The sequence below is a fragment of the Somniosus microcephalus genome, chromosome 9 (assembly GCF_052327205.1).
Source record: "Somniosus microcephalus isolate GS21.2 chromosome 9, FLI_Smic_1.0, whole genome shotgun sequence".
Lineage (NCBI taxonomy): Eukaryota > Metazoa > Chordata > Chondrichthyes > Squaliformes > Somniosidae > Somniosus > Somniosus microcephalus.
The window spans coordinates 39,600,269-39,616,886 of record NC_140995.1 but is presented as its reverse complement, the minus strand read 5'-3'; the positions used below and the strand labels follow the sequence as shown (position 1 = coordinate 39,616,886).

The window sequence follows — 16,618 nt, the reverse complement described above, 5'->3', positions numbered from 1 at the left end:
CAGCGCGTGGTGACGATGAGGTAGGGAATTTCTCGGCCAAAGTTTCCACTTTTGGGAGAGACCAAAACTAGGGCCCCTAAATATAAGATCTCACAAATAAATTTAAGAGAGAATTCAAGAGAAATTTCTTGACCCAGAGAGTGATTACAATGTGGAACTAGAGGCGAAAAACATTGATGCATTAAAGGGGAAGCTAGATAAACACATGAGGGAGAAGGGAATAGAAGGTTATGCAGATAGGGTGAGATGAAGAGGGGTGGGAGGAGGCTCATGTGGAGTATAAACACCAGCATAGACCAGTTGGGCCGAATGATCTGTTTCTGTGCTGTACATTCTATATAAATAAAAATTACAATGGCATGGTCTTTATGGGAAAATATATCAGAAGGCTGAAATTACAGTAAATACAGTGCACCTAAATATCTAGCAGCTCGTGTAAGGTACAAGTCTCATGACGTATAGTTGGTATAGTTGTAGTAGCAAAGTAATCCTAGTGTACAATTTCCAGCTACATCAACTGGATCATAATGTTTGATTATGTTCTTCTCGTGCACCAGAACAGAACAGAGCTCATTCTGCAATAAAACCAGAAAATGCTGGCAATACTCAGCAGGTCAGGCAGTATCTGTGGAGAGAGAAACAGAGTTAACGTTTCAGGTCGGTGACCCTTCGTCAGAACTGGCGAAAGGTCATCGACCTGAAACGTTAACTCTGTTTCTCTCTCCACCGATACTACCAGACCTGTTGAGTATTTATAGCATTTTCTGGTTTTATTTCAGATTTCCAGCATCCGCAGTATTTTGCTTTTGCATTAGTGCTCACTCTGCAATGAATGAATTAAAAGGTCTTCAAAAATCCTTGAACATTTATACAGAAGATAAAGGTTTAACATTGAAAATGTTTGGTTCTAAAATCTGTCCACATCAGCGCAATGTGGTTTGATGAAATTTGCGCTAATGAAAAATGAATCATAAATCTGTATTCTTTCGCTTTTAATTCAATGCAACCCAGTAAATATCAGTAACCTTAAAAAAAACTTGGAAGGAACATCAATTTTGATTTGAAGATAGTGCTGCTTTAAAAACCATTGGAAGGTGAACTCTTCTGTTTTGATTTAGAGTTGTCAGTCGCTCCAATAGCAATTCCTGCAGTCAATTCAGAGTTTACCGGTCTGAGAATCAACGTCATAGACGTATTGTTTGGAATTCCCTCCCTAATCCTCTCCGCCTCTTGTTCCTCCTTAAAACCTACCTCTTTGACCAAGCTTTTGGTCATCTGCCCTAATTTCTCCTTATGTGGCTCGGTGTCAATTTTTTTGTTTTATAACACTCCTTGGGATGTTTTACGACGTTAAAGGCGCTATATAAATACAAGTTGTCACCGGAGTAGCTTTGATATGTTTAAGCTAGTCGCCCCATGGGTTCCTATATATTCGTTTATTTACCAATATCGAAACAATTGTGGCTGTGACTGCAAATTTTGCTTTTTGCCGTTTAGGTCTGGGATGATTAGGGAAAAAAAAGGAATCTGAGAAGAGCATTCTGATGTGTCACAAAGTGTTAACTGCTACCAGCCAAATCCATTAAAATTACTCTCAAAATTTGCTTTCACAGCCAATCAGCAAATAGTTATGAAATGATAAAAGTAAATTTCACAACGACAACTTGCATTTATATAGCACCTTTAACGTAGTGAAAACGTCCCCAGCCGCGTCACAGGAGTGTTATCAGACATAATTTGACACCGAGTCACATATAAGGAGATATTAGGACAGGTGACCTAAAGCTTGGTCAAAGAGGTAGGTTTTAAGGAGCATCTTAAAAGAGGAGAGTGAAGTAAATTTGCACTCTGAGTGCAGGACTTGGAAATGATGGATAAAATGTCTTACCAGTTGGGCGGAATATGCCACATGGCCTGCTGAACACTGCCCAAGTTTAATGATATAGGCTGTCAGCGGGCAAAATTCTACGCCCAGAGTGAGACTTGGTAAAATTCACCCTTACCAACGGCATCTCAATTCTATAAAGTTTTTGTTGTTGTTGTGAAAGGTTTCAACTACACTTGATACATGAGCTAAGCTTAATGATATTACTGTGACAGTCAGCTACAAATGCAAAGTAGGTAACATCAACTGACCTTTAAGAGACACGTGAGTGTGTGTGTAGGAGGGAAAATTTGGCAGGCAGAGAAGCTTACCTAGGGATAGAAGTTTGATTTGTAGGTAATTTAAATGGTCGCTGTGAAGAAATATCCCTTCCCGGATTTGTAAGGGATAATTTGTTGGTGAAAGAAATTATAAAGCGTCAGATAACGTGAGTAACTTCTTGCTATCAAGAGCACACTTTTCTAATTCACACCGTTCCCCAATCTACAGTAGTTATGTTTTGCTATCAGCTTGGCCATTAAGAAGGAGTGTCATGCACAACCTTAAGTAAAATGGGAGGGGGAAAAAGATTACCTGAAAAGTGAATTTTTTTTTGTGTAACTTGGCCATGGCTCAGTTGGTAGCACCCTCGCCTCTGAGTCAGAAGCTAGTGGTTCAAGTCCCACTCCAGAGATTTGAGCACATAATCTAGGCTGGCACTCCAGTGCAGTACTGAGGGAGCGCTGCACTGTCGGAGGTGCCGTCTTTCAGATGAGACGTTAAACTGAGGCCCCTTCTGCCCTCTCAGGTGGATGTAAATGATCCTGTGGCACTATTTCAAAGAAGAGCAGGGTCCCCAGTGTCCTGGCCAATATTTATCCCTCAACCAACATCACTAAAACAGATTATCTGGTCATTATCACATTGCTGTTTGTGGGGTCATGCTGTGTGCAAATTGGCTGCCATATTTCCTACATTACAACAGTGACTACACTTCAAAAGTACTTCATTGTCTGTGAAGCGCTTTGGGACGTCCTGAGGTCGTGAAAGGCGCTATATAAATACCAGCTCTTTCTGTCTGTCTTCCTTTCTTTTGTTTAAAATTACTTTTAAGGTACTGAATAGTATGTGGCACCAACACAGCTGGGTATTCACTCACCAAACCTTACACCACAACCAATCCTCAGCCTTCGTGTGGTCATGCTGTTGTGTTTTAATGCATTTTATTCTCACCTAAAAGATTATGGGAAGTCCTGCTATGTTTATAATTCTGTCAGTGCATTTTCCACATTTAATGAGGGTTAGAAAAGAAATTAGTATATTAATGGATACAATTTGATCAGTTTGTGTATTGCTATCTCTCCAGGGATATGATGATGGCTATGGAGGAGAATATGACGATCAAAGCTATGACACCTATGATAATAGCTATGCAAGTCAAGTGGAGAGGTAAGTAAAATGAATGGAACAGATTGTCCTGCAGTTCCATATTTGTCCTGACTTTACTTTGCAATGTTAAAGAAAGAAATCTAATTATTTAAGAAAGTAAATGAATGAAGTGTTCTACATGAAATCATCTTTGCACCTAAATTGTGCGGGAATATAGACTGCTCCCATCAACATCACCCGTGGTCAGGTTGGGACACAATTATAGGAACAGGAGGAGGCCATTCAGGCCCTTGAGCCTGTTCCGCCATTCAATTAGATCATGGCTAATCTGCACCTCAACTCAATTTACCCGCCTTAGTTCCATATCCCTTACCATCCTTTGCATTAAAAATCAAGTGATGAGATAAGGGAAGGGATGGAGGTGCAAAATGAGTGCGTACAATGACTAGTACAGTAACAGTGCTCTGCTAAGATCTAGATCCCACCGGGCATCGTTCACAGGGAGTATGATCAGTAGCAGTGTTGCAACCAGCATATTCTGGCATGCCCTCTGACAGATGGTTCAGCATGGCATTGGTGGATGGCCAGGAGCTCGTCTTCTAGGTGCCCTCTCAGTCGCATGTGATATGTGGCTTGAATGTACAAAAAGTGAGTGGAAATAATTAAACCGTACATATAACTGACATTAAAAAATATCGGAGTGTCTACCGACACCACTGTGTCAGCCGAAGAGTTGGAGGTGCGGAGGGACTGATGGCAGGACTCACAGCAAACAGTCCATTTACTCAGCAAGCAAAGTCTATTTACTCAGCAAACAGAGTCTGTTTAAACAGCGCACTACAGCAAACAGTCTACAGAGTCTATTTAAACAAACTCTACGACCTACAGCAAACAGAACTTATGACCAAAACTACAGCAATGTCTCTCAATAAAAGCAGGGTGATTTCTCCAGCAAAATGCAGTGAGTGAAGGATAGTTGCACAATACAAATTATGTGCGTAACATCAATCCCAGTTACTTACAGCGGTGCGGTCTCCAGGCGTGATTGACGGGGGGAATTACCCAATAGAAACATAGAATATAGGAGCAGAAGTAGGCCATTCGGCCCCTCGAGCCTGCTCCGCCATTCAATGCGATCATGGCTGATCATCCAAATTCAGTACCCGGTCCCTGCTTTCTCCCCATACCCCTTGATCCCTTTAGCCTTGAGAAATATATCCAACTCCTTCTTGAATATATTTAATGAATTGGCCTCTACTGCCTTCTGTGGTAGAGAATTCCGCAGGTTCACCACTCTCTGGGTGAAGAAATTCCTCCTCATTTCTGTCCTAAATGGCCTACCCCTTATCCTTAGACTGTGACCCCTGGTTCTGGACTCCCCGACCATCAGGAACATCCTTCCAGCATCTAGTCTGTCTAGTCCTGTTAGAATTTTATAAGTTTCGATGAGATCCCCTCTCATTCTTCTAAACTCCAGCGAGTACAAGCCCAATCAATCCAATCTCTCCTCATACGTCATTCCTGCCAGCCCAGGTATCAGTCTGGTGAATCTTCGCTGAACTCCTTCCATGGCAAGAACATCCTTCCTCAGATAAGGCGACCAAAACTGCACACAATACTCAAGATGTGGTCTCACCAAGGCCTTGTACAACTGCAGCAAGACATCCTTGTTCCTGTATTCAAACCCTCTCGCTACGAAGGCCATTTGCCTTCTTAACCGCCTGCTGCACCTGCATGCTTACCTTCAGCAACTGTTGCACAAGAACACCCAGGTCTCGTTGCACTTCCCCTTCTCCCAATCTATTGCCATTCAGATAATAATCTGCCTTCCTGTTTTTGCTACCAAAGTGGATAAACTCACATTTATCCACGTTATATTGCATCTGTCATGCTTCTGCCCAATCACCCAACCTGTCCAAATCATCCTGGAGTTTCTCGGCACCCTCCTCACAGCACACACGCCCACCCAGCTTTGTGTCGTCTGCAAATTTGGAGATATTACATCTAGTTCCCTTGTCTAGATCATTAATATATATTGTGAATAGCTGGGGTCCAAGGACCGATCCCTGCGGTACCCCACTAGTCACTGCCTGCCACTCGGAAAAAGACCCGTTTATTCCAACTCTTTGCTTTCTGTCTGCCAACCAGTTCTCTATCCAAGTCAGTACCTTGCCCCCAATCCCATGTGCCTTAACTTTACACGCTAATCTCTTATGCGGGACCTTATCGAAAGCCTTCTGAAAGTCCAAATACACCACATCCACTGGTTCTCTCTTCTTTTTTACCAGTTACATCCTTTGTGAAGACAGAACCAAAATATATATTTAATTGGTCTGCCATTTCTTTGTTCCCCATTATAAATTCCCCTGATTCTGACTGCAAGGGACCTACGCTTGACTTCACCAATCTTTATCTCTTCACATATCTATAAAATCTTTTACAGTCAGTTTTTATGTTCCCTGCAAGCTTACTCTCATATTCTATTTTCCCCTTCTTAATTAATACCTTTGTCCTCCTTTGTTGAATCCTAAACTGCTCCCAATCCTCAGGTTTACTGCTTTTTCTGGCCAATTTATATGTCCTCTCCTTGGATCTTATGCTATCCCTAATTTCCCTTGTTGCCACGGTTGAGTCACCTTTTTTGTTTTATTTTTATGCCAAACTGGGATGAACAAATTCTGTAGTTCATCCATGCGGTCTTTGAATGTTTGCCATTGCCTATCCACCGTCAACCCTTTGAGTGACATTCCCCAATCAATCCTACCCAACGCGCGCCTCAGACCATCGTAGTTTCCTTTATTTAAATTCAGGACCCTAGTCTCTGAGTCAACAACTTCATTCTCCATCTTAATGAAGAATTCTATCATATTATGATTGCTCCGACCCAAGGGGCCTCGTACAACAAGATTGTTAATTAATCCTTTCTCGTTACATAATACCCAGTCTAAGGTGGCCGGATCTCTGGTTGGTTCCTCGACATATTGGTCCAGGAAACCATCCCGTAAACACTCCAGGAATTCCTCCTCTACAATATTGTTACTAATTTGGTTAGCCCAATTTATGTGTAGATTAAAGTCACCCATGATGACTGCTGTGCCCTTATTGCACGCTTCTCTAATTTCCCTTTTAATGCCATCCCCAACCTCTGCATTACTGTTTGGAGGTCTATATACCACTCCCACTAACATTTTCTGCCCCTTGGTATTTCTCAGTTCTACCCATACAGATTCGACATCATCAGAGCTAATATCCTTCCTTACAATTGTGTTAATCCCTTCTTTAACCAGCAATGCTACCCCACCTCCCTTTCCTTTTTGCCTATCTTTCCTGAATATTGAATACCCCTGGATGTTGAGTTCCCAACCTTGGCCACCCTGGAGCCATGTTTCCGTAATCCCAATCAAATCATAATCGTTTACCTCTATTTGCGCAGCTAATTCATCCACCTTATTACGAATGCTCCTCGCATTAAGACACAAAGCCTTCAGGCTTGTTTTTTTAACGCTCTTAGACCTATTAGAATTATTATTTACTGTGGCCATATTTGATTGAAACTGTTGATTTCTCTGACTGCCACTTTTGTTTTTCTCCTTCCTATCTTTTTCTTTTATCCTTGTTTCCCTTTCCTCTGTCCCTCTGCTCAGGTTCCCAACCCCCTGCCATTTTAATTTAAACCCTCCCCCAGAGCACTAGCAAACACTCCCCCTAGGACATCGGTCCCGGCCCTGCCCAGGTGCAAACCGTCCGGTTTGAACTGGTCCCACCTCCCCCAGAACCGGTTCCAATGTCCCAGGAATTTGAATCCCTCCCCCTCACACCATTCCTCTAGCCACATATTCATCTGAAATATCCTTCTATTTCTACTCTGATGAGCATGTGGCACTGGTAGCAATCCTGAGATTAGTACCTTTGAGGTCCTATTTTTTAATTTACCTCCTAACTCCCTATATTCAGCTTTTAGGACCTCATCCCATTTTTTACCTATATCGTTGGTACCTATATGCACCACAACAACTGGCTGTTCACCCTCCCCTTCCAAAAAGTTCTGCAGCCACTCTGAGACATCCTTGACCCTTGCACCAGGGAGGCAACACACCATCCTGGAGTCTCGTTTGCGGCCGTAGAAACACCTATCTAACCCCCTTACAATAGAATCCCCTATTACTATAGCTCTACCCCTCTTTTTCCTCCCGTCCTGTGCAGCAGAACCACCCCTGGTGCCAGGAAGTTGGCTGCTGCTGCCTTCCTCTGATAAGCCATCCCCCCCAACAGTACTCAAAGTGGTGTATCTGTTTGAGAGGGGGGTGTCCACAGGGGACCCCTGCACTACCTGCCTGTGCCTAGTACTCTGTCTGTTGGTCACCCATTCCCTTTCTGCCTGTCCAACCTTTGCCTGCGGTGTGACCAACTGATCAAACGTGCTATTCACGACGTCCTCAGCATTGCGAATGGTCCAGTATGAATCCAATCGCAGCTCCGGCGCCGCAGTGCGGTCTGCCAGTAGCTGCAGCTGGACACACTTCCTGCACACATGGTTGTCAGGGACACAGGAAGTGTCCCTGAGTTCCCACATATTGCAGGAGGAGCATACCACGGCACCAGGCTGTCCTGCCATGACTTACCCTTTAGTTAATTGCAATTAAATTAAATCAAATCAATCCCACCAATTTCACTGCAGTTAAATGATATATTTAAGTGTCCTGGTTTATAAACAGTCCCCGCTACACCACAGAGAGCTTAGAAACTATAAACCACAGAGTTAAAGTTTAAAAAGAGAGAAATACTCACCAACCAATCACTCACCTGCTTTCTGGTGACGTCACACTTCGATTACTTTTTACTTCTCTCCCTCTCTGTGACAACCTTAAATCCCGCCGACGCTCTGAGGCCTACCTGGTCTCTGGGAGCCTTTTATAGCCCCGCTGCCGCCGCTGAAATTCCCGCCGACGCTGTGAGGCCTACCTGGTCTCTTGGAGCCTTTTATAGCCCCGCTGCCGCTGCTGAAATTCCCGCCGACGCTGTGAGGCCTACCTGGTCTCTTGGAGCCTTTTATAGCCCCGCTGCCGCCGCTGAAATTCCCGCCGACGCTGTGAGGCCTACCTGGTCTCTTGGAGCCTTTTATAGCCCCGCTGCCACCGCTGAAATTCCCGCCGACGCTCTGAGGCCTACCTGGTCTCTTGGAGCCTTTTATAGGCCCGCTGCCGCCGCTGAAATTCTCGCTGATGCTCTGGCTGGGAATAGCGGTGTCACTATATGTAGCCAAAGAACATAGACAACTTAAACCATCTGAATAAAAACAACTTAAGGGGAAAAAGGAAATACATTAAAATGATAATTGAAAATAGAGATTGCAGAACAAATAGAAATGAGTGACATTTAAGTAATAGTAGGAAAAACAGAAAAAACCTCAAGCCGGATTAATAACAGCATTATTAGAAAGGGAGCAAAGGGGGTGATTTTGCCAATGGGGGTGCGTTGGAGGCGGGACTGCTGCTTGTCGGGTTTTAGTCCCGCCTCCATTGACTTGTGGCCAATCCACACTATTTTCCCTTGATTGATCTTGTGAAGCCCACCCAGCGGGCTTAGCAGGCCAATTAAGGGAAAGCCGGTTACAGAGAACATCAGCGTATGACGTTTCATCTGTCAAAAAATTTTGACAGATGAATTGTCATTGTTTGACAGCTTTGAGAAGTTGTCAAACACTGGCATTCTCTGTTGTTTGGTGAGTTCTTGTATTCAAGACTCACCAAACCTATTTCCTGAGCAGAAAGCAGATGCTGTTGCATTGGAGAATGCAGCGGCCATTCTGTCATCTCTGCCGTGGAGATGCCGGAGCCTCCGGATCCCCAGTGATTGAAGCCTGCAGGAAGAAACAAAGGTAAGGAAACATTTTCTAACACTTTTCACTCACCTCACATACTTACCTCTCCACACTTGCACCCATCACTCACCTCCACAGCGCACTTTTGGACCCCTCTCACCCCCATCAGACCCACTGCTTGCCTCGCTGACCCTGGTGGGGTTTCCCGACGTCAGGAAGCCTGCACCTCTGTTGGAAAAATGGGGCTAATCCTCTTAACTGCCTGTTAACAGGCAGTTAAGTGGCTGTAATCCCCTCCCACCTCCAGGGGACGGGACCCGGCGAGGGTTGGGTACCCGCCTCCTGGGAAGATGGCACGGAGGCAGGTTGGGGGCGGGATGGGTACCCGCCCCCAGATTCTGCCATTTTCCCGGCAGTCCCGCCTCCAAACCCGCCTCCCCAGGGCTGGCAAAATCGCCCTCAAAGTGTTTGGGAACAGAAGTGAGAAATCAAAAAATACATGGAGCTGAACTGGGAAGCATTTTTGGTAAGACAAGATTAAAATTAAAAAAGGAAATAGAAGTGTGAAAAAGAAGCAGTAAATGTACTACAGTAACAAGTGCTTTCATTAAATAATTGCACTTTCACAGAAAGTGGTGGTGATCTGGTAGGTCTAGTGGTTCTGGTCCATCTAATGGTACTGTTAGTTTTTGTGGTACTCGTAACTCAAGTGATACTGAAAGCTAAATGGTGCTGATAAGTCTAGTGAAACTGGTAATTCTACTGATTCTAGCGATACTGGTGATTCTAGTGATACTAGTAAGTTTAGTAGTACTGGTAATTCTAGTAGTACTGTTAAGTCTAGTGGTACTGGAAATTCGAGTGATATTTGTCACTTTAGTAGTACAGGTAGCTCTTGGGATGCTGGTAGTTCTACTGATGCCGATAACACTAGTGATACTGGTACCTCCGGTGGTGCTAGTAATTCTGGTCTTTCTAGTGATACTGTTGGTTCTTGTGTTACTGGTAACTCTTCAATTGGGTGACTTTTAGCACTTCTCATTGCGGAGTGCCGTGCAGTAGAAAAACAGGGATAAAACTGGCACGATTCCCATTGTCGCACATGATCTGTTCCTTACCTTACTGATCACGGAGGCCTGCTGATGAGAGTGATGGAGGATCAGCAAACTATAGTGCAGACCCTGGTGCATGCTCTGCTGGAGGAGGACTTATACTGAAAGAAAATCTTCACAAGTGTCCGCGATGATCAATGAATCTGGGTCACTCTTCCTCACCTTTCCATTGGTCTCTAAGTATCAAGTCAATAAAAGCTGAATAAATGTGCTTCCTTAAACATATGTAGATTGAGCTCAGTGATAATGGCATTATTTAACCAGCTTTTTCAAAAGAATATTTCTTTATACACGCCTCAAAAAGGTGTTAAAAATGTAAAAGGAGATTTTTCCATCGAGCTGTAATTTTTGCAATGGCGTATAGTCATGGAGATTACTGGCTATCTCCATGTACAAGGGCATTTCAGTGGTTTTTACAACAGTTCACATTTTCCACCCTAGAATTAATATGGTGGTTAATCTTTTACCTTGATGTACTTCAGTAATGAAAGAAAGAACGAAAGTCTTACATTTATATAGCGCCTTTCATGACCTCAGGATGTCCCAAAGCACTTTACAGCCAATCAAGTACTTTGAAAGTGTTGTCACTGTTTTAATGTAGGAAAATGTGCTGCAGTGAACTATAGTTATGCTATTTATGTAGTGTATGTATCTGGAGGCATAAGTTACATTCAGAACTGATGCCCTTCTGATGGAGACTGATTCCCGACAAGGTGAGAAGAAGTAGGGTGGGAGGAGACACGTGTGGAACAACCCAAGTGTCTGCCCACCTGGTTAAAGGCAGTACATGACAATCAGGATAGACCAGTTGGGCCGAATAGCCTGTTTCTGTGCTGGAAATTCGACGTTATTATACATAATGTATGATGGTACAGTAAGTGCAGCACTGATATTGTACAAAACACGTTCTGTATATGTGTTAGAGAGTAATGGATTGTTACTGCGTTTCCTACATTACAACAGTGACTACACTTCAAAAAGTACTTCATTGGCTGTAAAGCGCACTGGGATGCCCTGAGGTCATGAAAGACGCTGTAAAATTGCAAGTCTTTCTTTTATTGACATGGTTTTTAAGGTGTAATTCAAATGCCATTCTTGCCAACTTATTTTACTATATTGGGTCGATTGGATCGAGGGAAAATGTGTTGTTAACTTGCTAGAAATCTGGGACTATGGGATGGCATTTCTTTCTAAGAGGCTAACTTGCAGACTAATAGTGCCTGATATAACTATGTGAGTGCTTGAGTAACTGCTTGACGTGTTTGGATATTTGAACATTAAATTCCATTTTTTTAACAACCTTTTTGATGCTCTCAATCAATTTTCACCATTTTATTGATTCTTTTTATTTGCAGAAATATGACCCATGCTTAGGATTGTTCTTTTTGAGTAGGTAGCACTGTCTGGATTAGATTTTAGTCTTTACATTTTAAGAACTATTTTTATTTTGAGTTATAGTCGATAGCAATTTTTGCTTTTTCTCACATAACATCCAGAAAGTTTCCAGAATTTAAAAGATTTTGAAAGAGTGTAAACCAGACTAACCTATAAATATTGTTAATTGCATCTGCACATGCTTTCGACCAACTTTCCCAATTATGAATTCCTATGTCCACATTTGTAGTGGAAGCTGCCTGTGTAAATTTTTCACACCGTAATTACATCTTCAGTGGTGGTGCTGTTGCACCTCAGATTTGCATAGAATGATACAGCACAGAAGGAGGCCATTCAGCCCATCATGTCTGTGCTGGCTCTTTGAAAGAGCTCTCCAATTACTCCCACTCCCCCTGCTCTTTCCCCATAGCCCTGTAATTGTTTCCTCTTCATGTATTTATCCAATTCCCCTTTGAAAGTTATTATTGAATCTGCTTCCACCGCCTTTTCAGGCAGTGCATTCCAGATCATAACAACCCACTGCGTAAACAAAATTCTCCTCGGCTCACCTCTGGTTCTTTTGCCAATTATCTTAAGTCTGTGTCCTTTGGCTACGACCCTTCTACCACTGGAAACAGTTTCTCCTTATTTACCCTATCAAAAGCCTTCATGATCTATCAAATCTCCCCTTAACCTTCTCTGCTCGAAGGAGAACAACCCCAGCTTCTCCCAGCTCCCCCACCTATAGTACAGGGAAGCTCCTGCGCTCCAGCCAACTCTACTTCTCTGCTTTCCAAGTTACTGCATGCCCTGATAACTATTTTCAAACTGTGCATTGTTTCTTTAACTTGGGCTTCCAGTTTTGCCCTTGTCAGCTTAGCTTAGTTGGTAGCTTTCTCAGCTCTAAAGAAAAACTTTCATTTATACAGCGCCTTTCACGACCACCGGATGTTCCAAAGCGCTTTACAGCCAATGAGTACTTCTGGAGTGCAGTCACTGTTGTAATGTGGGAAAAGGTGTTGACTCTAGTGCCACCGCATGACTTGAGCACACAATAAGCCTGACACTCCAAGGAAGGAGTGCTACGTTGGTGGTGGCCATAGATCAATACAGATGGGGAAAGCTGTTTAGCACATCCTAGCGTATCTATCCTGAAGGCCCCTACAACCTTCAGTCTCAACATGCAACAGTTTCCGACAGGATTCCAGAGGCTTTACCTACACTGTATTATCTGGAAGTCCATTCCATGTGTTAATCACTCTTTAGGATAAAAATTACTGTTGGTAAAAATAGTGAATGAGTGCTTAATGAATTTGTATGATATTCTTTTCTCCGTTACCCCATTTCAAATTCCTCCACAGTCATTTCTAGCCGCCTGTGTGAATTAGGATTTCCTCACACGAGGGGCTGGATTTTGCCATTGGTGCGGGCTGGGGGCGTGTCAAGTGGTTTTCGTGTCAGGAACCCGACTCCGATGTAAAGTGGGAAAAAAGTGCGATTTTCCCCTAATTGGGCACTTGATTTCCAGCATGTGGGAATCCCTGGCCCAATTAGTCTTTCCATCCTGAAAGTCGCCTCCGATGACGTCATCAGAGTTGCTGGATTTAAGGCCTGCAAGCAGCCTTGCTTCTTCTGGAGACTGCAAACTTTATGCCCATTGTTGTGATCGCTTCATTCAACAAATATGTGAGAAGTCACACAACACCAGGTTATAGTCCAACAGCGTTATTTGAAATCACAAGCTTTCGGAGCGCTGCTCCTTCGTCAGGTGAAGTGGAAAGATGCCTATAGACACAGATTATATAGTCAGAGAATAATGCCAGATGATTACAGGTAATCTTTCTAACTGCCCTTTATCACACCTCGGCAGAGAGATAATCACAGCAATCAAAGGTGTGAATGGTGTCCAACCAGGTCAGTCAGGAAAACATTACATCAAAGAACAATGAGGTGAGGTCACAAGGGGTCAAATGTTGCAGATGCTGGGGTCTGTATGAAAAACAAAAAACAAACAAAAGACAATAATAAAAAATGTTAAAAACAGGTCCAGCCGCATCTGTGTAGAGAGAACAAGCCAACGACGACTCGAGTCTGGATGACTCTACGTCAGGTGGGGTTACATGTAGCGTGACATGAACCCAAGATCCCGATTGAGGCCGTCCTCATGAGTGCGGAACTTGGCAATCAGTTTCTGCTCGACGATTTTGCGTTGTCGTGTGTCTCGAAGGCCGCCTTGGAGAATGCTTACCCGAAGATTGGAAGCTGAATGTCCTTGACTGCTGACGGGCCACAGCGAAAAATCGCATAGACCTCCTCAGAAGACAAACACGGGACACAACCAACAGAGTACCCTTCGTCGTCCAGTACTTCCCCGGAGCAGAGAAACTACGCCATGTTCTTCGCAGCCTTCAACTTGTCATCGATGATGACGAACACCTCGCTAAGGCCATCCCCACGCCTCCACTACTCGCCTTCAAACAGCCGCCTAACCTCAAACAGACCATCGTTCGCAGCAAATTACCCAGCTTTCAGGAGAACAGCGACCACGACACCACACAACCCTGCCACGGCAACCTCTGCAAGACATGCCAGATCATCAACACAGATACCATCATCGCACGTGAGGACACCACCCACCAGGTACATGGGACATACTCATGTGACTCGGCCAACGTTGTCTTCCTCATACGTTGCAGGAAAGGATGCCCCGGAGCATGGTACATCGGCGGGACCATGCAGACACTGCGACAACGGATGAACGGACACCGCACAACAATCGCCAGGCAGGAGTGTTCCTTCCCAGTCGGGGAACACTTCAGCAGTCAAGGACATTCAGCCTCCGATCTTCGGGTAAGCATTTTCCAAGGCAGCCTTCGAGACACACGACAACGCAAAATCGTCGAGCAGAAACTGATAGCCAAGTTCCGCACTCATGAGGACGGCCTCAACCGGGATCTTGGGTTCATGTCACGCTACATGTAACTCCACCTGACGTAGAGTCATCCAGACTCGAATCGTCGTTGGCTTGTTCTCTCTACACAGATGCGGCCGGACCTGTTTTTAAAAAATTTTATTATTGCCTTTGGTTTCTTTTTTGTTTTTCATACAGACCCCAGCATCTGCAACATTTGACCCCTTGTGACCCCACCTCATTGTTCTTTGATGTAATGTTTTCCTGACTGACCTGGTTGGACACCATTCACACCTTTGATTGCTGTGATTATCTCTCTGCCAAGGTGTGATAAAGGGCAGTTAGAAGGATTACCTGTAATCATCTGGCAGTGTTCTCTGACTATATATGCTGTGCCTATATGCATCTCTTCACTTCACCTGACGAAGGAGCAGCGCTCCGAAAGCTTGTGATTTCAAATAAAGCTGTTGGACTATATAACCTGGTGTTGTGTGACTTCGCACATCTGTCCACCCCAGTCCAACACCGGCATCTTCACATTCAGCAAATATGTCCAGCAGTAGGCCAAAGTGTGCTCCGCGGTTCGATGATGCCGTCCTGCAAGCTCTGGTGGAGGGAGCAAGATCAAATAAGGAGGTGCTCTTCCCTTCCTCAGGGAGGAAAAAGCCTCCCCAGCAGACTAAAGCTGTGTGGATGCAAGTGGCCCAGGAGGTCAACTCAATGTCTATGTGCCGCAGAACCTGGCTGCAGTGCAGGAAGAGGTTTCATGACCTTCTCCGCACAGGAAAAGTGAGTATGACTTTCCCATCACCCTCAATCTGATCCCCATCGCCTCTCCTCACCAGCACTCAGCTTTGCCAACCTCTTCCTCCACATCCCACTTGACACTGACATCCCTGCACCCTTACCCATTCCCGCGCTCTGTATGTTCACATTCACTTAACTATTCGACTATGCAGCCCTCACACTCCCTATCGCTGTGATGCTATGACAACAACTTACAACACACAGGGAGGGCCCTTGGCCTTGTCACCTCAATCCATCTTTGTGTCCTTCTAAGCTTATATGCTATGAATTCTCTACACTCACTCCTTCATTTTAACTCAAACTCCACTTGTGTCCCTCATTGCAGGAAAAGAGAGCCCACAATAAGAGGGAGAGGGCGAGGACAGGAGGAGGGCCACCCTCAATAGCCCAGCTCACCACTGCGGAGGAGGCGGCCCTGGAGATTGAGGGAGTGGAGGAGGATGCGCAAATGGGGGATGGACAGACAGCTGCATCACAGCTAGCTGGTGACAGAATAGTTTGGCATCTCTCTCATTGACATTGCATGAGTAACTGATAAAGATTCTGATGCTCTAACAGATTGACTTATGATCATCTGCACAATTCAATGTGCATGCAACCTTGACCTCACATCTCTAACTCTTTCCTTTACTCCCCCACAGGACCATCGACAGCACCCGTCCCCACTATCCAGGAGAAACAGCCTGAGCTTCAAGACTCCTCAGTGAAGCTGCAACCTTTGAAGGCGTAGCATCAGCAGAATTCAGCGCACCCAGCACCAGCGCAGACACTCACACCTCGATGGGACCTTCGCGAGATACAGTAATGTTGTCACCTGGTGTATCACAGCTCACAAGTGAGCATCAGCAGATGGTGGAGACAGGGACAGCAGTGGAGAGTCCTCGTCGGAGGGCGCAGGACGCTCCCAGCTCGGCTCGACTGCATGTCGACCTTGTACCTCCGGGTCTATCCAGAAGAAGAGTGGTGCTGGAACTCCAGGAACAGGTGCAGGAGTCTCTGGCAGGTTTTGTCGCCAGGGTCGCTGTGAGTGTGGAGCGAATGGAGGAGTCCATCGCTAACATGAGCAGAGCCTTTGTGGAGGCATTGGCGCATGAACGCATCACCACGGAAAGGATGGCAACCTCTGTGGAAAGGATGGCTACTTCCATGGTAAGGCTGGCTACCGTAGAGGAGAGGATGGCTACCGTAGAGGAGAGGATGGCTACGGCCATGGAGCAGCTTAGTCGCCAGGGTCGTGAAAACATGGTCATTGTTCAGAATAGACTGACATCTCTTGAGGAGCGATGGTTAGCTATTGAGCAGAGAAACCAGACCTTCATGGAAGTCCTCTGGAGTAGAAC

The 16,618-nt window shown here is 44.8% G+C and overlaps 1 protein-coding gene across 1 annotated transcript in view; it reads left to right on the top strand.

Moving 5' to 3' along the window:
• The window catches only part of khdrbs2 (KH domain containing, RNA binding, signal transduction associated 2), a 653,481-nt gene that overhangs the window by 555,752 nt on the left and 81,111 nt on the right, over positions 1-16,618 (top strand). Inside the window, exon 7 of the mRNA XM_085998163.1 lies at positions 3,231-3,313. Coding sequence (XP_085854289.1) covers positions 3,231-3,313 — 83 coding nt within the window. The remainder of the gene's footprint in view (positions 1-3,230; positions 3,314-16,618) is intronic.